This window comes from Acipenser ruthenus, chromosome 15 (genome assembly GCF_902713425.1).
Source record: "Acipenser ruthenus chromosome 15, fAciRut3.2 maternal haplotype, whole genome shotgun sequence".
NCBI lineage: Eukaryota > Metazoa > Chordata > Actinopteri > Acipenseriformes > Acipenseridae > Acipenser > Acipenser ruthenus.
In genome coordinates, this window is record NC_081203.1 from 31,576,845 (window position 1) to 31,598,813 (window position 21,969).

The 21,969-nt window shown below is 40.1% G+C and overlaps 1 protein-coding gene across 4 annotated transcripts; it reads right to left on the reverse strand.

The window, feature by feature from the left end:
- Nucleotides 1-37: 37 nt before the first annotated feature.
- On the reverse strand, nucleotides 38-20,953 carry LOC117421869 (autophagy-related protein 2 homolog B-like). Of its 4 annotated transcripts, XM_058987906.1 has the most exons (43): nucleotides 20,096-20,953; nucleotides 19,506-19,929; nucleotides 18,736-18,898; nucleotides 18,321-18,473; nucleotides 17,802-17,904; nucleotides 16,974-17,136; nucleotides 16,658-16,837; nucleotides 16,466-16,562; nucleotides 15,724-15,903; nucleotides 14,957-15,111; nucleotides 14,582-14,693; nucleotides 13,981-14,242; nucleotides 13,156-13,306; nucleotides 12,497-12,589; nucleotides 11,794-11,982; nucleotides 11,232-11,505; nucleotides 11,021-11,129; nucleotides 10,607-10,802; nucleotides 10,366-10,508; nucleotides 10,115-10,272; nucleotides 9,686-9,858; nucleotides 9,392-9,542; nucleotides 9,053-9,255; nucleotides 8,678-8,758; nucleotides 8,427-8,533; nucleotides 7,909-8,001; nucleotides 7,717-7,787; nucleotides 7,546-7,625; nucleotides 7,186-7,356; nucleotides 6,919-7,060; nucleotides 6,227-6,429; nucleotides 5,731-5,960; nucleotides 5,428-5,545; nucleotides 5,039-5,233; nucleotides 4,847-4,948; nucleotides 4,614-4,692; nucleotides 4,030-4,228; nucleotides 3,712-3,781; nucleotides 3,543-3,625; nucleotides 3,141-3,262; nucleotides 2,741-2,895; nucleotides 2,376-2,525; nucleotides 38-2,173 (listed from the first exon to the last, which is right to left on the reverse strand). In XM_058987906.1, the coding sequence occupies exons 2-43, from the start codon at nucleotides 19,665-19,667 to the stop codon at nucleotides 1,943-1,945; spliced, it is 6,252 nt and encodes a 2,083-aa protein (XP_058843889.1). In that variant the 5' UTR covers nucleotides 19,668-19,929; nucleotides 20,096-20,953; the 3' UTR covers nucleotides 38-1,942. The 4 variants fall into 4 exon arrangements, with proteins under 4 accessions (XP_058843889.1, XP_058843892.1, XP_058843891.1 ...); XM_058987909.1 differs by having other exon boundaries at nucleotides 7,546-7,622; nucleotides 14,957-15,108; nucleotides 19,506-20,952; XM_058987908.1 differs by having other exon boundaries at nucleotides 14,957-15,108; nucleotides 19,506-20,952.
- Between the last annotated feature and the right edge of the window lie 1,016 nt (nucleotides 20,954-21,969).

Below are 21,969 nucleotides of genomic sequence, written 5' to 3' on the forward strand. Positions count from 1 at the left end.
ATAATAATAATAATAATAATAAAACGGCACAAACGACTTTCAGAAGATCAGAGAAGTTAAATAGTTTATTTCCCTTTTACGCAATTTATTACATGCTTATATCATTTGCACAAATAAACTTTATCCAGTCTGTACACTAATGAACTATATACAAGCAATATAAGTTTCGCTGTATGCTCAGATAAAGGACTGCCATTACAAAGCACATATACATGAAATATACAGGGACAGCCCTACTTCAGTCCACTGAAGCAGTGTTACAATCTATTCACTGTACTTGCATCTGGGAATAGATCTTATTTAATCATTAACCAATTTGGTCTATTTCTACAACTTTGGCAGAGCTACTCCCACTAATATTTGGATTCTGGTTTATGTGTGTCGCAAACTTATTTCTGCACATTCTAACCTCTTCTTTATTTCCCATCCAAAATAACAAACAGCAAAGAAGATTAAGCAAAGTGTACATGATATTTAATGTTTGGTTATATGTCAGACAGTAATAGCAGGGAAATCCTAAGTACTGTACATAACATACTAAGAAACCGATAATTGCCATGTATGCTACAAAACATGTAATTTAATAACTGTGCAACATTTTAACCGGCTTCACTTGCTTTTCCCACATTACATACAATATAAAATAACAATGAAAAAAGCAAAAACATATGTGCTGCAGAATGTATTATTTAGTGTCCTTTAAAACCTTTCAAACTGGACGATACTGTAAACCTACAAGAAAGAGCTTGGGATAGGATAAGGGGGACCTTTAAAGGCAGGTTGTCTGTTTTTAAACAGGGTTGGGAAAGAAGCTTAGGATAGAGGTTGTTCATTTATTGATTTAAATAAGACTTTAATTATCACAACAATAATCCCTTTAAAGACACATTACAGAATACACGTTAATATAAACAAAGAAGATGCACCCTCTTTTTGCTTCATTTGGACAAACCGAGATGTCTAAGCAAACACTTTATACAGAAAGGTAGATCCAAGCTGCGGTTTAAATAATAATCCTTCAAATGACCAGTTAGCAGGACTTCCTGTGCCTCCACAGTAAGGTAAACTGGATTCTGATTCACTGGGTCTAGAACTAATAACAATCAGTAGTTGATTGATCATAACATGCACTAACCACACTGAATTACAAAATAGCTTGTAAACATATATTCAGTACCTCAGAAAACAATATCACTTATATTTCTTATTCCTTTTTTTATATCTGTAGTGGCTTTGCCATTTTTTGTCTACATACACACTGCTGATCAAAAAGGCAAAATTACCCTTTTGAAGGATAAAAATGCCCAGTCTAATATATTGATTTTGAATTGAGCATGACTGTATGGCTCTGCATTGCATTAGGATTTCTGCTGATGCTGTATGTGGTCATTCTTTGTAAGCAAATAGCACTAGAAGAATATTTTAAATAAATTTACAGGTATTACCTGGCATAACTCACAATAACGGTTGACCATAAGGGAGTTTCATTAAAAGCAATTTATGAAAATAAGTGTTTTTTGTTGTTCTTTTCCACAAAGCCAGTGCATCTAATCTAGACCTGCACCCTTTGGGGTCTGGTAAATCAGCACAGACTTTACATTTATTTTACGAAAGGGAAAGACACAAAATTGGCCTACAGATACGTAAAGCTGTTTTCAAGATATCATTTACAGTAATCATCATGCTCACAGAAAGGCACGGCTTGGGAGTATCAGTAATACAAGCTGGTGGTTAGTAAAGCATACACTTGTTGGGGTGGATTAATATAAGTTTTGTATCAATAGAAGGTTGACAGAACTAACTCGTATGTACTATTGGTATTTGATGATGAAATTAGATTGTTAGGACCTATATTCTTTCAGTTGCCACACTTGATAGAGATATAGATATATAAAATCTATATCTTTATCTATATAAACAAATCATAATTATGTATTTTTTTTCACTCCTCCCCTAATCGCCACTTTTGGGATTCCTCCTGACGGGCATCTGGTCGAATCTGGTTTCTCATGCCACCCAAAACATTGGAGGTGGCCTCTGTGGCAACAATCAGTGGTTTGACCACCGCAGGTGGAATCTGTCGCAAAACTCCCCCCACAGCCCCAGTCACTCCTCTTTGTTCGTGCTCCCGTGTGGCGGTATCATAGATTGTCAGCGCTGTGTCTGTAATCCCCTGCAAAGAAAAATGTGAAGACCTTTTACACATTCAGAATGGTACTATGCAAACAGGCTGTTACCTGCAGCTATAATGATTTGGAAGAAAAAGCCTGAATACTACATCTTATTGCAAGGATGGTCGATTTAAAAGTACCACAGCTGTCATTATGCTTTTAACATTTCAGTTTTCATCAGAATGATTGCAATGTTTTTAATACCTCTTTGACGACACTGTATGCTTTGGCCACACCCTCACGCAGATCCACTGGCTGGTGAGCCAATCGGTAATGAGAGAATCGTTTGATTCTTTTTAATTCGCTTTCATCATGTCCAGGAGACACCATGTCATAGGCTGTCTCTGCAGCAGCCTGCAGAACACATTTTTTTAGTAGCTGGAAAGTACAGTTTCTAAATCTTAACAGTTACTCTTTCAGGATCTTAACACTGTGCTAAAATAAATGTGCTTCAATACACAGCTGCAAAAATCCCATGTTTCCCAACCAGTGTTGGTGCTAGGCATTGCAGCCCAAGAAGAGTGCAGTTGAGGAGCAACATGTGCAAAAACAGTAAATGGTCAAACTACCTGAATTGTCTGCACCATCCGATTAGTGAGCTCCAAAGCTGCCATGGCAGTAGATGTACCGAAGGATGCAGCGCCACGTTGAAACCCTCTGACAATTCTACCATCCTTGCGGTACTGTTCAATTGGCAACCACACAAGGTCCCTCAGGCCCTGAACTAAAAAACAAAAACAGGAGGAACACTGAGATCAGCAATAGAGAAACAAAGGTACTCAATAAATGATTACCAACAACTGGTGATGCATAAGCAAAGAGTCATTGAATAAATGTACAATTAAAGTGGTGCTTGCCCAATGTGGCTCTATTCAGCTTGGGTAGATCTTTGATCTTAGGGTTTATACATTTCAGGTGTTTCTTGAAAAGTGCATTTGATAATGTGGCTCCCAATTTTCATTATCTCACCTAATTGTACCAAGGAGTGTATAGGGCCCACTCCTCCCAAAATTCCTGGTAGCTGGTTCTTTTTAATGTCATTCAGCCATTCACTGATTGCATAGGAGAACAGTTTATCCACGCCCAGCAATCTGGAATAAAGCAAAAATGCATACAGCTCATGGGCATACAACAATGTGCACCCTTATTATATATAGACCATACAATATAATAATTATGTACCAGTAAATCCTTATATAAAAAAATATTTTTACAGCACTACACATTTAAACTTCAAAAATCAAAAATCGTGATACTCCCATGAATCTTAAATAAGGGAAACATCCTTGTGATGTCCCAAACTGGACAGGTTATACATGCTTAAATCGCTGAGTCTTCGAAAAAGCACATGCAAAGAGCAGTGAATCCTACCCTTGTCTGTAGCAAAGCCTCTTCAGTTTCAGCTCAGAGCAGTTCAGCTGAGTCAAACCAATCACAATTCCAGCAAATGTGCCCTGGAAACACAGTCACAGTATTAATTAAACTGACTCATCCAACACTGTTCACAATAATTCCTCCTGATAGGAATATGCTAGCATACCTGTTCCATTGACACATGCTTCCCATGATAATCTAAACGAATGGGCACTTCAGAGATGAAACGAAACTCTCTGCAACACAGATGAAGTCCAATTAGTTAATCTGTTTACATGAAGTATATTCCTAATCCATATCATTAACTCATTTTCATAATCTGTTACCAGTATAAACAATTAGTCAACAATAAAAGCAATGGATATGGAGTGTCCTTCTAGAAAATGATTTTCAGAACTCACAATATACATACAGTACATAAAGAAACATTACACACTATCATCACTGGAGGGAACCAGCTTTATTGCATTTATTCATTTTTTACCGGAAGAAGATTGGCTGGTCTGTGAAGGATGTTGCAGGTGAAGGTTCGGCCTCCCCGTTTTCAGTGCTGCTGGAACCTGGCAAGCCATTCTGGCTGGGTCTGCCTTGTCCTGGCACTGAGATGATTGGAGCTGGGTCCAGACTACCACTCATGTGTTTGGGGAAGCTGCAGGTGTGGTCCGGAGCTTGAGGCTTCTTTACTGTAAAAGATAAAGATCTTCTCATGCATGCTGTTCAGTCCTTGCTGCCATCTGTTGAAGCTGGCACTGCCAGGCTCTAGTTAAGACACTCTGGCTGTCCTTAAGCCAGTCCTATTAGCAGGAATCACTGGTATATGAGAACCTCCTAGATCACTGTTCTCAAGCCTGGAAATTGTTGACTCTCTACATTATACTGGTCAGTAGAAGGTGGCATGAAGGGAATAAGTAAGTCTAAATGATGACAAAAGTTTTAATGTTAAACCTATTGCCACAAAAGGGGGACAGTCCATGAAATGAAGTAAAGATCCTTAAGGTGTGTTGCTGTGTGTTGTCCCATTCATTCACAACACTGTCTATTACAATCTGAATCACTGAACTATATTACCTTCTTGATCTGGTGGAGACAACAACTCCACCTCAGCAGCAATGCTGGCAAAAAAGTCTTTCAAGAAAAACAATGCATCCTATAAAGGCAGAAAGAGAGAAAAAAAAAAAGATAACTTTCTATATCTTGTACGATTGAAAGCCCTGCTTTCTTAAATCTTATTCACAATGAGTCCCCCTATAGCCTCCTCAATGATTTCAACATTGAAAAACAACAACAAAAATATCACTGACCTGATCGATATTGAGGCGCAGTGGCATCAGAGAGACTCGTAAACAGCACTCCTGTGGGGCTCGGCCTGATTCTGGACAGACATGCAAAGCCTTCACCGTCAGCTGTGTAAATAGATACATGATTAAATAGAAATTACATAAAATGCAGCAAGTTTTCAAATGTCCCATTAGGTATTACTGTATATTCCATACCATATTAGAATGGGCCTTCCTGGGCATCTCTTTGCTGAAGTAGAGGTAGAGGAATTTGTTCATTTGTGACGTGGCCAGACGATCCCTGATCTCAAGATCCTGGACGATGAACACCTGCCGGGAGACTGGCTGCTCTGTTAAACTGGGCTCCCTGTCCGCCCCACTCTGAGGGTAAACTTCATGCTGGAACTTCACCTGGGAATGAGGGGTATGGATTTGAAACTCAATTCAACAGAAAGCACCATTCTAAAAGTTAAAGATTCTTGGAACAATGCAATATATTCCATTATGAAATAGAATATTTCATTTTTCCATTATGATTTGCTCAATCACTGTACATATCTAGGCATGTTAGGATCCCACAGCACTGACCCCTCCCTGTCTCTTACCTTGCTCAGTTGTATTTCCATCAGAACGTCTGGATTTCTCCCCCTGCCTCCATGTGCACGCCCAGCAACTCGACTCTGTCTCACTGGGGTCTGTGAGGGAGAGCTGTGAGGAGTGCAGCTGCGAGCAGGTGAACAAGTATAAATAATCCAATAGCTTCAGAATAGATCATTGCAAAAATAAACATGAATAAATAATTGTAACTAGATTTTTTTTTCCCCATTTGTGTTAGATTCCTGCTACTTCAAAAGTTTTGAGATTATATGGGGATGGAGCAATAAGATAAAAAAAAAGTTAATACTCACCCACGACTCTTGGCTGGGGATGAGAGGACTGGTCCACCCGCAAAATCCTTGCCCCCATAGAGATGCCAGATGATTGAGATTTCCTTTATTAAATATCTGATCTCTGGAACTGGAAAGTGCAAGGGTCCTTTATTTGAGTCAGTCCTCCCAAGTGGGATACTAAAGTGATTCTCTTGTATCTCAATAGAATCTGAAGTCAGCTTGTTCACTACGGGCTCCTCATCACGATCCTGCAGAGCACAAAATCACAGTAAGGGCTTCATCCAGCTTCATAAGAACATGTACAGTGTTCAACAGTCCATTAAGACTGAATTTCATAAGAAAAAAGCAGGGTCTATTGCACTAGACTTATTATTTGTTTAAAGCATTTATATATCAAGTTCATTGTTATTTTAAACTTTGACTAATGCTTATCTTGTGGCATCCACATTTCTCTACAGTTCCATTTACATAAACACATAAAATACATTAAACTTATTTTGCAGGCATTTCTTACAGCAGCGCCTGCCAAAGGAGTTTCCAGAATACAAAAGTCATCGCTCTCTGGAGCAGCGTCGCTCATGGCTGCGTAGATCAGAGGGTGGTGATAGGGTGTAAAGGTTGGGCTTGGTTCCTGGGAAATGTTCCCACTCTCATCTGGGAACAGGAAGAGATCTGAACGAGGTGGCTCGAGAGCCTGTGTGAATCCTTCATGGACACCTGCACAGAAGACAACAGTAAGAGGAGGAGAATTCCAAAGCACAACAAAAACAAATGGTGCTAAACTCTGTACTGCTGCACACAGAAAATTGACCTCAAACAAACAAAACACAACATATAGCTGTATACAATTGCGGACATGCTGAATAGAAATGGAAGACTACAACCCAGCTGATCCAAAAAATGAATGGTAAAATAAGTGGTTCCATCAATTTCTTTTGCATACAGATCTAACCAATATAAATTGAACTTGCAAATGCCAGCAAATTATGCAAATAGTATATTGATATGCAAACTTGGTTAAGAACGACTAAATCTAAATGATTGAAAACGGGGGTCATTTGAAAAGCTCTTATATTCCAGTGTCATTAACTACATCTATTAATATTGGTCCTTGACCCAGAAGCTATCCTGGTAAGATATTTAAATACCAAGGAAGGAGCATTATCCATCCATTCCTCAAAGGCATGAAGTTCTGCCCCCTCTTACCATTGGGCTGCCGGTCCTCAGGGGACCGTGCCTGCTGGAAGTCTGTATCCTCCATGGCTTCACTCATCAGGTCCTGAAGGATCTGTTGCTCAGCTTCAGGAAGGAGTAGCGGCCGCGAGGGGGGTCTGCTTGGGATGTCGGGCTAAAAGACACAGCACAAAGGCTCAACTCACAATACATGATTTAGACAACAATACAAAACAGCAGGAACTACCAAAAAATTAAAATGAGCTTTTTTCTAATTTTCTCTCTGCATTCCCTACTCACCCTGCCTCGTTGCTTAGAGCCCCCAGCTTTTGTCTCTGGTCTTGGGGGTGGAATAAGGTCCCCATAACTTGCTATGTACTGAATCAGGTTCATGAGTGCCGCACAGGAATCATAGCAGGTCCGGATGTGAATGACATCACTGGAGCAGCGCAGCTCAAATCGTGGCTCAGTCTGTGCACAATTGAAAATGATGTTAGTACACTGAATACAAATGAGACTGGTTTATATATTTTAAAAAATAATCATGAAACATTCATGTGGTCAATATAGTGAATGCTTTATTGATTTTAAGCATTATGAATTATTACAGATGCAAGTGTTTGTTCAGATTGCCAACACTAATCTTATTCCGCCTTTTACCATTTCTCCATTGACTCCGGGTTTAACTGCTGTAATCCTCAGCTCCAAGAGTCCCATATCCACCACCTGCACATAATCTGCTGATTAAGAAAACAAACCTTTAAAATACGTTCTGAACAGTCACTCTGGACCGGGGATGAGTTACACTGAAACTATTCAAAATAAACCCACCTCTGTTCAGATTGACCGACACGGTGTTACACTTGTCTGATAAAAACAATGCAGCTTCATCCAGAATGATTCTAAAAACAAAACAAAAAAAAAACCCAAGAGATTCGTCTTTACTATTGTAAACCAGAACAATGTCACAGGCTTGTGTGAAATCAGCCTTGTCTCAGGAACGTGTGTGTAATAACCTCATACCTGAGTGTGGAGGAGGACCGATCAAGTGAGACATTGCTGGAGATGCTGAAGGTTTCCACAGTGAGAAGAGATCTTATTGGCAGGTACAGTGGTCTGCAAAGAAAACAACCAGTCAGATCTTTAGCAAATAACTGTTATGCCCCTTCTTTTCAATTCTCACTGCTGACACAGCCTGCTAATATTTACCATTCAAAAGACTGTTTGCTGCACTGCTGTTCTTTATCTGTCTGGCACTGAAGTATATATACAATGTAGCAAATTCCTGTGCCTTTAATAGACTCTAATCCACTTAAACAAACAGGGGTGGTACAACTCAAATCCAAATAAGAAACTTCTATTTTAAAGTCCATTGAAGTGTGCATTATAAAATAAATATAATCTTTTTAAAATATAAAATAAATGTGGCAACAAACATATAGCTTCAGATTTATGAAAACAAGCAAGCCAGTAGTTAGGATGTATTAGAATTCCTAAGGCCTTTAAAGTCAGTCAAAATAATTGTCTTTGTTTTTATATACCTGTAATCAAGAGAACAGCTCCACAGGTGAAGGTGAAAGGTGGTGACTGAAACAGGGGGGGTGTATCCCAAAACAGGCTCATCAGACACATTCAGGAAATCCAGAATCTATCAGACAAAAATAAATATAGAAACATACAAAAATAACAAAGGCTGCTATGCATGTGTAACAGCAGATGTAAAACAAACCAAATGACACAGATGAATCTCTGATATTCCTGTGCCTCAGGCCTTCTTTTCCAGTACTCTTACCTGCTCCTGCCAGCTGATACTTGAGGGAACCACCTGGTGCTGAAGAGTAGCTCTTTTCACTCCGACAGAGATCAGGAACTCCTGCAGGCACACAAATAATTACTGGAACACCCTGCTTTCACATACATGTTCACAGTCCTTAACATGTCATCCGCTTCTCAACACAGCACTAACAAACTACTCGTCACAGCATCACATGGCTAAAGAGAGGGTTATTACAACCACTGGTGAGCTACAAGTAAACCAGAAATGTAAGGCAAGTAAAAAATGCTTGGCGCTTATGCAGCTTGTGCTGCATTCAACATTTCCTGTAATCTTCATCATCTTCATCCTTTAAACATCAGGTAAAAGTTATTTCTCATGCTAACTGATTACCTTAACATTGCGCTCCATGTTCTCAGAGTAGATCTTCACTGCCACAGACAGCATATTTATACTCTCTCCTCCAGCACCTTCAGGCACGCAATGTTTGCTGAGGGACCCCTCCTCAGAGCGGTAAATGGTAGGTTCCAACCAGTGAGGCCGGGTTTTACTGGGCAACTTCACTTCAGTGCTGGGGACAGTTCCTTCTAACATACCTAGTGAGAACCAATGAAACACATAGTTACTATGTCTAATGTCCTTCCCTTCCCAATGCAGACTAACATGTGCATTGTTCAGAAGGCCTTGATTCATCACACAAAAATGTGGTTTTGTTATCAGCACTTCCAGTACCTTGGTGATACAGACACAGGCTGTTGGTATGGAGACATATGTAATGCTGGTCTTCATAGCCCTCATAGCGAGCCACACTGAACAGAACCCCATTATCAATTTCTAACCAGAACTCTCCATGCCTGCCTTCTATCACAGTCCCATCTTCCTGCTGGAAATAAACAGATTGAAGGTTAAGGTTAGAAGAAAAAAAGCTATATGGAGTGCATCGCTAAACATGCAGTGTTATGTTTTCAACTGTAATATTCTAGAGTTCTCAGGGCCCCAAGTGGAATCTTCCAGTAACTCAGTTACCTTGGTATCTGTCTGTAAGGCCACCAGTCCATGGTTGACACTCAGGAGGACAGAGAAAAGACTTTGAGAGGTTTTGTTCTGAGGCTCATTCTTCTTTTTCCTTCGACACCTAAACCCAAAGTCTCCAGTGGAGTAACATTGCATCGTCTCCTCCTCTGATCCACTCTCTTCCTCTGGAAAAACACAAGCAGAAAGACGCACTTTCAAAATACATTTACTTAATGTCAGCTCACATCCACAAGTTCATATGCCTTTACAGCTATTTACACAGCTCCCAGGTTCATCAGCCATGGATGAGCTTGCAAATAGGAATGTTGTTACCTGCCAATAATTGTTCTTTATTATGCCAAATGAGTGAAATCTTTGCTTAATTTCCTCATGGGTCAGAACAACCATATGGCCAGGGTATAGATAACATGTTTCTCATACCATCGGGAGCAGGCGATCTGAACTGGCTGAAACTGTCCTTGCTGTAGGTATTGATTAGCTGGCTCGCTACTGACAGTCCAACACCATAGGACATGTTTTCAAAGGTCTCTACTGGAGATGGTGCGGTCGGCTCCCATAGCAACAGGTCATTATTGATTCTGCCAGACAAGAACAGAAGAGATTCATTGTAAGGGATTTCAAAATGAGGTGGAACACAGTTTGAGTGTTTTGCTTTGGGCTTTCAGACATACCTGTTGTGTAATCTCTCGTAAAAGGCCTTGTTCGGCAGGGCTAATTCAACATTTGGCAATGACAGCTCCAAAATGTAGCGTGAATTGCTCATTGTCTTCTCTTGAAATTCAGTCATTTCAGCCACATCTCCTGGCATGACCATCTATGAATGACAAAGGGGGCAGAATAATGAATCTGATAGTTTACATCTTCACCCATTGCTGAAGTGAAGGTGATCCATTTCTTCTCGTTGGGTTTTACCTCCTCGTTTTCGTACATGACCCTGCGGGAGGAGAATGGTGAGGGCTCTGGTTTTCCAAAATCACAGACGTCTTTCAAAGAGTGTGCCCCTCCTTCCTCCTCCTCTGGGGAGCGCCCCTCAGCCTCCTCCTCTTCCTCGGCTGTGACCCGCTCCAGGATAGAGTGCACTGCCATCGGGTTCACCTTCAACACGATCCTGAAGGAGAACACACAGTCATACTGTAGGTGTAGCTCTGTGATCAAGTGATACCATTAATAGGACCGTGCACATGCTTGAAGGAAAGCACTATTCTAATAATTGTAACAATAACATTCTTTTCATACACCTGCTTGCAATAAACCTTGTTATATTAGTTATGTGCTGTATTGCAGGCCAGTCACAACTGTAGTAATGTTGAACTCCAGTTAACTCACCTTGGCCAATCAAATTTGCCACTGTCTGATACCACCATGTCCCCATCCATCCCATGTGACACCTTGAGGAACCTGACAGCTGCCTGGTCATAGTCATCTTGAAACTTGCCTGTGAAAGCATAAGTTAAAATGTGAATAAGCATTGCCCTTGAAATCATCAGGTCAAGTATTTATTTATTTTTTTTCTCTGACATAATTTTGATCAACTTACCAATCAGTTCTTTAAACGTCAGCTCCAGTTTAGTTTGTTCTGGAGAGGATCCGCCAGTGAATTCGGTTTTGAACTCCACATCCTTGAACTCCAGATGGAGAATTTCCTTCTGGAGGGATTTCTTAAACCAGGGGCCCCTCTCCTGGTCCGATCTCAAGTCAGGAATTGGAAATCGCACAGCCAAGTTTAACACTGGCACATTAATCAAGACAGACATCCGGCAGTTTGCTGGTGTCCTTGAGTCGTCTAGGAAAACTTCAGTGAATGCCTTGTGCTGAAAACATTAGGCAAGTACAAAGCCTAGTTAGTTTTTGTTCATTTTTCTTTTCTTAATTTGATTATGGATTCCAAAAATAAATCACTTTGTCATGGGGAATAATATGTTGAAAAAGACAACATGGTGATATATATACAAGTACTGCCTTCCTATTGGAATTCTATGAATGAAATTTGAATATTTCAAAACTTACGGCATCTTATGATTTAACTGATTTTGTCAGCTGGATTTTTTAATTTATATTATTTAGCTGGATCTGGGAGTTGAACAATGAACAGAACTCACCAGGCTGACATGCTTATTGTAGGAGGTGTACATGTGGGATGCCATCATTTCTGTTGTTGCCAGTTTCTGTGGTTGAAGTAAAGAATTGAGTCTATCCACGATGCTAATATCTAATTCAGAATGAACTGGACCCAGTTCTATCTGAAAATCAGCTTTCTGAGGCATTGAGCTGAGTCGCACCTGACTTCCCTGTAAAAGAAATCAAACACCCTGTCATGTAAATACAACAAGAGATAAGCATCATGAAAAAGTAGCTCCCCATGGATTGCACATCCACTGTAAAAATGTAAGTGTGGCATACATGCAAACATAAAGACAAACGGGACGGCAATCTCCTTTAATCCACAGTTTAGTCAATAGTTAATTCATAGACTTTGGCAACCAAACCCCTGCTACTACCACACAGTTTTTCATCTATGTGACACTACAGATCTATCACAAAGGAAAGCTTCATACTCCTTTAGAGAACTCTTTGCAGCACATAAAACCACCCTCTCTCATATTTAACCCACTGAAATTATATTCTGTTATTACACGTCAAACTCGGTCAGAATGCTACCAGACTACAATTAGCTGTGGATGGATTTTTTTGGTAGGGTATTTCAAGTGGTATCACTTATTACATATCTGCAGAGGTTGAAGACCTAAGTTTAGGTACATACCGTATATCGACAGTAATGCTGGTTAACAATGAAATCATTACCTGGGGTCCTCTACGTTCAGAAAACTTGTAGAGAAGGTGAAGACAAGCTGGAGGATGGGATTCTTTGAGGCAGTCTGAATCAAATGTTACAAGCTTCAGAAAAAAAAGGATCTGTCATTTACCAGTTGTACTGTTATTTTATTGAGTATGGTCTACTCAGGTCACTCTTTGTATTAGTGCTCGCACTATTGAGATGTGCCTGTGCTGGCCCTGCAGGCACAAAATGAATAAACTAAAATAAAGTTTAGTGTTTCAACCTTAAGGTATTCTGTTTTCACGACTATTTTTCTCTTGAAGTACATAACATGTATTTCTCACTTTATGGACACTATGGTCATTATTTTTATTTTTTTTAACAGCTACAAAATTATTTAAATGTAGAATGTTTTCTATTGTTGTAAATCAGCCTCGGCAAAGGTCCTAAAACCACACGGTTTCACTGTTCTGTCATCTGAAACTGATTAAAAAGCAGACTAGCGTGGAACTTTTTTTTTTTTTTTTGCTCCAATAAGAAATTACACCAATTCTATTTCTGTAGGTAAAGTAAAGAAACAAAACAGTACTGGTTCTGTTTCCTGCTTACAAGGGGGCACACTGCAGATTGGTTAACAAAGCTTCGATTAACAGGGACCTGCGTTTCTGCTGGCACTTTTCCTCACCTCTGTATATTGGGGTGCACTGGACCGTGAGTCTGTTGGGAATAGACACTCCAGCAGCTCCATCTGTCCCACAGACAAGTCAGTACTGAGACTGCGCAAACTGGAACCCTGCCGCTGCTCGTAGGTTACCCTGATACCAGTTCCCAAAAACCTGGGAAAAGAGGAATCCCTGGGTTAACATGGGAATGACCAGCAATCAACACTTATATCACAACTAGACTACAACTAGGAGCTTTTATGAACAAAAACTTACTAGATACCGCAAAACATCTGAATTGCATAATCAAAGGGGCACGTCCTATCAGAGTGAATGGTTTGTAAACATGAAGTAAAATAGGGATCTCCAGACAGTGAAATGCAGTGAAATGGTTCGTTTCTGCCGGACTCCACCTGTACAGGAACTGTTTTTCAAAGTGAAGGCGACATTCGATTTTGCCCGATGAGCTGTAGGTGAAAACTGAAATAATTATTTGTCTGTGTTTTGCTGGAGATGCTTGTATGTTAAGTTGGGATGGTAATTTTGCAGTATGTTTCAACTAATACAAATCAGCAGGAGCTGAACTCGGAAGAGGCACAACAAAGTGGGACTGGGTTTAAGATCGCACTTGATCAGTCACAGATGTTAACTAAAACTGTAAACACTGCAGTCTAGATATTATATGCTTGTTCAGCATTCGGAAGACGGACACTTTACACATGTTGCTCATTAGGAGTTCTCTTTAAGAAGAGGTTGGCACGCTTGCTTGCTATTGATTCATGCGTGTGTGTGTGTTTTTCTTTATCCCCTACAGTTTCAAAGAGAAAAGTGGGAACATTTAACTGTACCTCAGGTGATCATAAGGACAGGCCTCATCAAAAATGGGATGAAAATGTGGAAAATCTCCTTTGCAGAGCTCTGCAGGATTGATTTTCTCAATCCGGCTGAAGAAATCGGAGGCCATCAGAGTGAGCGGGTTGAGGTTCAGTGCTGTTTCAGGGGGCGGCAGAGGGTCTATATGAAGGACAGACACGGACAGGCAGCCCAGGGCTAGTCTGAACACAACCTCAGGCCGGGATTCATCCACAGAGTGAGATTTAGATGGGTGAGCTGTAAGTGAGTTTAATGACAATCAGGCACATTTATCTGCTGTCTTTACTTATACTGTAGCACCAAGGCATTGCAGTCTGTTTTTTAGTGAGGTCCCCAAGCCAAGAGATATATAAAACAGAAGTACAGCTTATACTTACAATATAACAATATATTAAAAAAAACACTTCAGCCATCAAGCAGATGGCAGATATTCAAATATAACTCAAATGTTCAAATACAGTGGTTGCTTTCTGTGTTAAATGATGACCCTCCTCAAAAAAAATGTAAATAAAAAGCAGCAGTACATCTTTCTTGACAAACCACACATAGCTGCTAATCACAGTGTTCTGCACTCACATGTCTGTCGAAGCAGTTTCTGAGGAGGCTGCATCCCTCTTGATAGAAAGGGAAGGTCCTGTGCCAGTTTTTCCCTGTGTCTCGGAGGATCTAGATACTCATCCCAAACCGTCTGAGGCACAAACATTAAATCAAATATAATATAGAACAATACAAAACCAAATGATAAGAAGTCTGTTATAAATATATATGTATTGCTGACACACAGTTTATTCACCATCTACATAAAGATTGGTTTGTTTTGGCACCATAATTAAAATGAAAACCCAGTCCGAAGAGTCGCTTATGCTAATTATATTTATTAAGGGCAAAACAGAAATGAATAACACTAAAGTTTGACAGCAAGTTTAATAAGACACAAGATGATTTACTTACTGTTACATTACCCAGTGGGGATCCTCCGGGAGAGCTGGTGTAGTTGCTGTTTAAAGACAGTTCAAGATCCACAGTGGGTGGGTCTCCAAGTGGCGGAAGGGAGGACAGACTGTGGGACATTTCCATTTCTGCCATGGAGAAGAATACCTCTTCTTCTAGGTTAAGCAGAAAAACAGATCAGGAAAACAAAGTCCTGCACTCCTATGAATGTTAAATCCTAACAGTAATAGTTAAAAACAAGATAAGATGCATACAAAAGCAGGCCTGTATGACATTTTGTGGACCTACCAGTTCTGATTATCCTGAAATATGATCATGTATAGTATTGTTATTATTATTTGTTTATTTAGCAGACGCCTTTAATCTAAGGCGACTTACAGAGACTAGGGTGTGTGAACTATGCATCAGCTGCAGAGTCACTTACAATTATGTCTCACCCGAAAGACGGAGCACAAGGAGGTTAAGTGACTTGCTCAGGGTCACACAATGAGTTAGTGGCTGAGGTGGGATTTGAACTGGGGACCTCCTGGTTACAAGCCCGTTTCTTTAACCACTGGACCACACAGCCTTCTATAACTCATTCAAAACGTACACATTTAAGGAGGGATGGTGCAATGATTTGTTGTTTTTGTTATTCCGCCTTGATATCTTCGGATTCAAATTTTATTTACATTTGATGACATTGCTCAGAAAAAAAAATAAACCCACAAATGCCATTTTTATATTGTTCAGCAACAGCAAGAAAAACCATTTCTGCCCATTCTCACCCCGACTTGACGTGGTTCTCGTCTCACTCTCAAACAGGCCCTGCTCCTCCAGCCCCCCTGCAACCAGCGTGTCCTTCTTCAGACAGCGGTGCAGCTCCATGTGCAGCCGGTACTCGTCCTCTTGCTGGATTGGACGGCTTTTCCTGTCCTTACAGCTCAGGGAAGTCCTCTCTGAACTCTCTATAAAGGATGAACCGGCACAGCATTAAATGGGGGTCAGCGCCTCTTCATGAAAACCAACAAATGACTCCTGACTTGTTTGAGGGGATTTGTTCTCAAATGCCACTTCCTCTTTGTGATGCTCAGAAATTAGACATTCAAACACACACAAATTATACTGTATAGAGCAATACAAAACAAATACAGCAACAGCATACAGTCCAGCGTAAAGCCACAAGACACAGAATTGGTTTTAAAGCACAGATTTCCTGTTTGTGAATAACAAAATGTGTTTATTAAAGATCCGTTTTAGTAAATCTGCACAGATAAAATATAAAAGCGAGTCATGATCAGAAAGCAGTGAACATAGTAGGATGGAGAGTTAGAAGTATATATATCAGTGCTATTTGTAAAGGTTATACACTTAAACAATTTGTATAGCCTGTAACTTATTCCATTAAGCATTACTGCCTCAGGAATGCAGATTTGAAGAACAGTTGTACGCAAACAGAGAAAATGAAATATTACCCAGTGTGATTAACGTGCATTAACAATGAGGTACAGGACACAGCAGAAGACTCACCTGGTCCTGAAAAGACACCCAGCATGTCCAAGAGCAGATGCACTTGGCGTGGAGACAAGAGCACATTTATAGAATCAATCCGTCCATCTACATCCAGCTAGAAAAGAGAGATAAAAATCGTTAACCTTTATAAATGGAAACAGGTTATTCTATATGATAGTATAAAAATACCTAGAGGACTGTATTGTTTACTTTCGCTCCAGGAAGTGCTTCATTTTGTTTAAGGATAAGACCGAGTTCCATTCTCCCATTTAAACTTCCAATCTGCACAGGTTTGAATGGCGCCACTTCAGACACAGTTCTTGTAAACTGGGGGTGCGGCTCACAGATGATTTTGGGGTTCCAGCTGGGAGAGAGCTTTGGTTCTGTTTCCTATTAAAAAAAAAAGTAAGGGAAACAAATTACCTGGATTCGTGCAGAGTTGCATGGCTCCTAATTTTATTCCAAAATAATTTCAAATGCAAAAAATATGATCTTTAAAAACATTAGATAGATGACTGGAACTTACTGTTTGCGGAGTTGAGGACTTTGGACAGGTTCTTGCAGCTTCTGAAAATTCATCCCAAAAAACTGAGACCCCAGTAAGTTGCAGGTTTTTATGAGCGAACATCGTTGGCTGGTGAACATTCATCCCAGAGCATTCATCTCCAGTTTCATCACAATACACAATTCTGAGCAATCAAAGAAGAGAGCAATGTTACTAACTCAATGCTGAACTAAAAACATCAAAATCAGCATTGTCTGTGCATTAGTTTCATTAAAACGTAGCCATTCCACCACACATAATTAATAGTGAAGGTATAGTGAAGTGCTATATCATTATAGACTGACTGGCTAAAAATAAAGAATAGACACAATGACTAGCTCTTGGTGCATTGTTTCAGTGGAAATAGTTCTTGTGTCTTGTCCAGTGTAGTAGGTTTCTACGATTTGGTCCACTGTAGGATGTTAGTTGCTGGTAACAATACACTACACATGTTTGTTGGCTTGACCTGTCATGATCAGATTCAGCCCGAAGTTGTGTGTCCTGATGGAGGTATGCACTGCGTTAAGGGGCAAGCAGGTTGCACTGGCAAACACTATCTTGCCTCTTGTATGGACACAGAGATCCTTCTGCTTTCCCAGGGTTGTTGCTGAATATCTGCACACAACTCTTACATAGCTTATATAAAAATACTTCTGTTAGATCACATAACATGCCGCACAACCACATAAATTTGCACACATTGCAGACTATTGTATTTTCTAATTTGACTTCTCCAACTATTGGGTGAAAAAAAAATTACTGTATATGTAAAAATGGGTATGTATAGTAATAATCTAAAACATGACTTACTTGCTGATTCGCATTTCAAGAGCTATTCCAGTTTTTGAGTTTTCTGGTACATGTTCAATCCTGAGGACTGTGTCTAAAAATGTAACTTTAACTCTTCTCAGAACTAAAAGACAAAACAGAAGGTATGTAATAAAAATCCGATTTGCAGTTGGCACACAATCATACATCTGTTGGTTTGATCCTGCATTTAGAATTGATGACACTTTACTGCACCAGTAAAACCTATTTCATATGGAAGAGTGATCATAAGACCAGAATTAGGGGTTGCCAACCTTTTCTTTGTTGAGCAAGATCCATCATAAAATCAGCTAGTTACAATACTTGTTTTCGCATCTAGTGCCAAAGGAATAGTTTTTACAGTGAGATGTACCGTACTTAATGCAAAGGGGAAGTGAGTAAAAGCCTAGCAGCATGCTGTAAAGTGTGGGTAACGCACAGAAGCATGGTAAATGCTCACTTCCAGTAGAGTTCTTTTCATAATCTGTAACTTCTCTGAATAAAAGGAAATAGAAACTATACCTGTTTCAATGGTTTCTGCAAATTTCTCAAGCCCTTCTAGAGGCTGAAACCCTTCCGCCTGCTCATCTGTCAGTCTCTGACTCAGACATTCCTTAGCAAGCTGCATGCTGCTTGTCATGAAACTGGACCAGTACATCGGCTCAGATCCGGATGCTGCAGAGAGATACAAAAAGCAGGTGAGCAATTTCTACCTTTACTATTAGAGCAGTCTGCGGTTCTGAATGGAGTTTTTCATAGACCTCCAAGCTCTTTAATGTTCACTTTGATTAAACAAAATGAGCAGAGGACATTGCTACCATACACATATGTGACTATTACCATGCAGTAAAAAGTGTTTTCTGTGTGTCTGCTTCGTCCATTGCACCCAGCTCCCAGTCAACAGCACTGTTTCTAAAAGGACGGTGTTGTAACTCACCCATCCGTGGTCTTGGCCTAAAAACCATCTCTAGTCCTTTCACCTCCAGAGCACAGTTCTCCTGCAGCAGTGAGGCCCAGGGGACAGACAGGGAGATTGTCTGAATAAACCCCTCAATCACCTCAAAGGGAGCGTCCACCGACTCCAGGATCTCATTCAGGGACTAAAGAGAGAGGATATTGAGCAACCTGTCGCTTGCATTTGTCCTTTCAAGAGTTTTCAGAATTTATTTTATTATGCTCGCGTGACAAACACTATTAAGACTACTTATAGTAGAAAGTTGAATTTGTACAATGTATTACTCTATACTGTGTGGGGAAAAAAGTCAAATAGTTAATCATTAAAATATATATATATATATAATATATACAGTAAATTCTTCTCAAAATGGAAGAGGACTGTCAAATGAACATATGTGTATAAAGAAGCTGTGTATATCTCTAGCTCTAGAGATCCATGTATGATGTATAATACTTCAAGTGTCATTGTGACAGTTCTCTTGCAATACTGGTTCTAAACCATAAGATTATAAAGTGCATGTTCTCTTCAGTTGTGTGCAGCAAAGCCAAACGTTACCTGTGAGTAAATGGCACTTCCATTACTTGGCACAATCTAAATACTGCAAGTGCACAAGCATGTACTTGATAAATAACATCACATTGCTTCATACACATAAACAATCTGAAGTCTTTAGCATCAGCCTTTATCGATCAATAACAATTGAGCATCCCATCTTACAAAATCGGTCCCCTCATTCTTGTGTGTCTTACCCATTTGTCCAATGGGACTTGCGCCAGTGAGCCGGTTCCCTGGTAGAGGTCCAGACTGAGCTGATCCAGGCTCAGCTTCTCTTGCAGGAAGTTGCCCAGATACCGGTGCAGCAAGTACCTGCAGGCCCGCTTTTTTATCGACTCAGAAAATGGCCAAGGCATCTCTGTTGAAATATTGCGCACACCTCAAGAAGCGGGTATATCAAGCCTCTTGGGAAGCGTTGGGTATTGAATTCTCTTTTTAAAAGGGTCTCTAAACGTGTCGGCGCGTTGTTGTAACCAGGTGAAACGGCTATTGAAATTAGACAAGGATTGTCTTTTAAGGGTTGCCTCAGTCATCCTATTTGGCCTGGAGCTGTCCAAATAGTTCCATATATAGTGTACCCCTTAATCCTATTTGAATAGTAAATATTGTTGGGAAAAACTGTAAAGAGAAAGCAGAAATCCCGTGATGAGGAATATCATGACACCATTTATATTGTAATATTATTACAGTATTGAGTTAATAAATAGTTGCTAGTATGGTTGAAATCCACATTATATAAATAGTTAAATACAGTAAAATAGTAACAATTGTATGATTTTAGGACCGGATTTGCAGCTCTGCCATCAGTGTGTAACACTTCGGGCCTCACAAACAGTTCATAGTATTACAGTCCTGCAGTAAACATTGCAGATCGCAGCATTAGATGAGCCGTAACAGCCAGTCACTTGTATTGTCACGGTTCCGTACAAGATAACCGTCCCCAGTGTCATCATACATTTGTCGTCAATTTTCTGCAGCAAATAATCAAATAAATAAAGCTTTAAAACCAGTTCAAGCTAGTCAGCAAATCTGTGTATTGAGTCCTGAACGGATTTGATGCAGACTGTCGTCTGTGTTTTTATTCCGTTATCTGATCCGTTCGTGAGCTTCGGTTTAGATTAGACGCTGTCCCACAGGCTCTCTATAAACCAGTTCGACAACCCACACAAAAACTCGGTCCTGGATTCGGAATAAGGTCCCGGTTCGATTCCTGAACCCCTGTCCTAATGTACACTACGGTGTGGGTTTAGGTTTACGACTATTCACATGAAGACAAAAAAAACAATCCGGCGACAGTTAACACACAGTTCATTACAATACTTTAAAGCTGTGAACGGGTATCGGTTCGGCTTCGGTAGTGTTTTGTTTTTGTTTACTAAACCCATTCCTTCACGCAACAAACTGTGCGACTTTGCGATTGCATAATCAAACAACAATGAGCGTTGCAGTTGTTGGGTAAGCTTTCCGTCTGTGTGTATTTCAGTTAAGTTCGTTTCTCGTCCAGTTCTGGTTCCGATCCGCTCTCTCTCTCTCTCTCTCGCTCCCTCCTCCTTGTTTACAAACACTCCGTGACTCCGCACGCGCAGCAGCTGCAGGCCGCTGTCTCCCCCTTCTCGCCTGCGCACGCACAGACGTACTGACAGGATAGTATCTGTCGCAGAACATATACGAAGCAAGACTGTTTGAAGTTAAAGGTCTGGGTGGATTGAGGGCAACATGACCAAAAGATGAAACAGGGATGTAGTCTTGCGTTAGGTGTCAGCAGATATATGGCCTAATTTGACAGCAGTTAGTTTGAAATGATGAAGCGTTGGAGGTTTGAAACAATAGTGTGATCCTAATTTTCTCTGTAATGGTAAATCGTGCAATGTTTTGAACGTGAAGGCCAATTCTCCCGATTTAATTTACATATACTGTTATATGTACCACTTGGGCATACATTTAAATTGATAAATTGGATGCTTATTTTTATATACAGTTCTAATGTGTTCCAAAACTAGAGCTAGTGGGTCTGAATTGACAGCATTGCCTGTCCAAGTGTCACCTTACATAAGGCCATGTAAAACACATACTATTCTTGTATCTAAAATCATACTCATATCTAAAGCTCTCTGATACACAAAAGCATGACTGACGGGTCTACTGGGGTTATAGGTATGGATGATTCAATAAGAATGAAATGCAAGCGCAGAGAGACGCGCAAGAACACATGTCATCCAGCTGTTAAATGTGGAGGACCCCATGATCTAATTCTCAGCCCCTTTTCTCCACAAAGTTTCTCAGAAATTCACTCCACTCCAGAAATGCACAGCTTTTCTTGAAATACCAGACACGCAGTTCACACCATGTCTAGATGTTCTAGATGCGTTCTAGATGAACAAGCACCAGGAGAAAACTATATCAATGAAGCAGCACAGCGCTCATGTGCGTTCTGACTTTGTTTAGGGATAGCCTAGAGACCTCGAACAAAGTATAACTGATTTGATAATACGTGAATGTAGGATACCCCTTGATACCCGTGAATGTTAAGACTGCTTTGCCATGTGCTCTCTGACCTTAGGTCAAAAAACCCTTTATTTGTTTTATATGATATATTACAATCAATATTAGATTCGTTCTGGACCTTCTATACTACAGTCATTGATTTAAAAAAAAAAC

Bases quoted from the DNA above. Each gene is read 5' to 3' on its own strand.
- LOC117421869 (XM_058987906.1), bottom strand. From the start codon at position 19,667: ATGCCTTGGCCATTTTCTGAGTCGATAAAAAAGCGGGCCTGCAGGTAC. The intron at 7,626-7,716 runs GTGGGTTTATTT...TTTCTTAATCAG, and splicing joins GTCGGTCAATCTGAACAGAG to CAGATTATGTGCAGGTGGTG. The intron at 5,546-5,730 runs GTGAGTATTAAC...ACCTGCTCGCAG, and splicing joins TCCCCAGCCAAGAGTCGTGG to CTGCACTCCTCACAGCTCTC.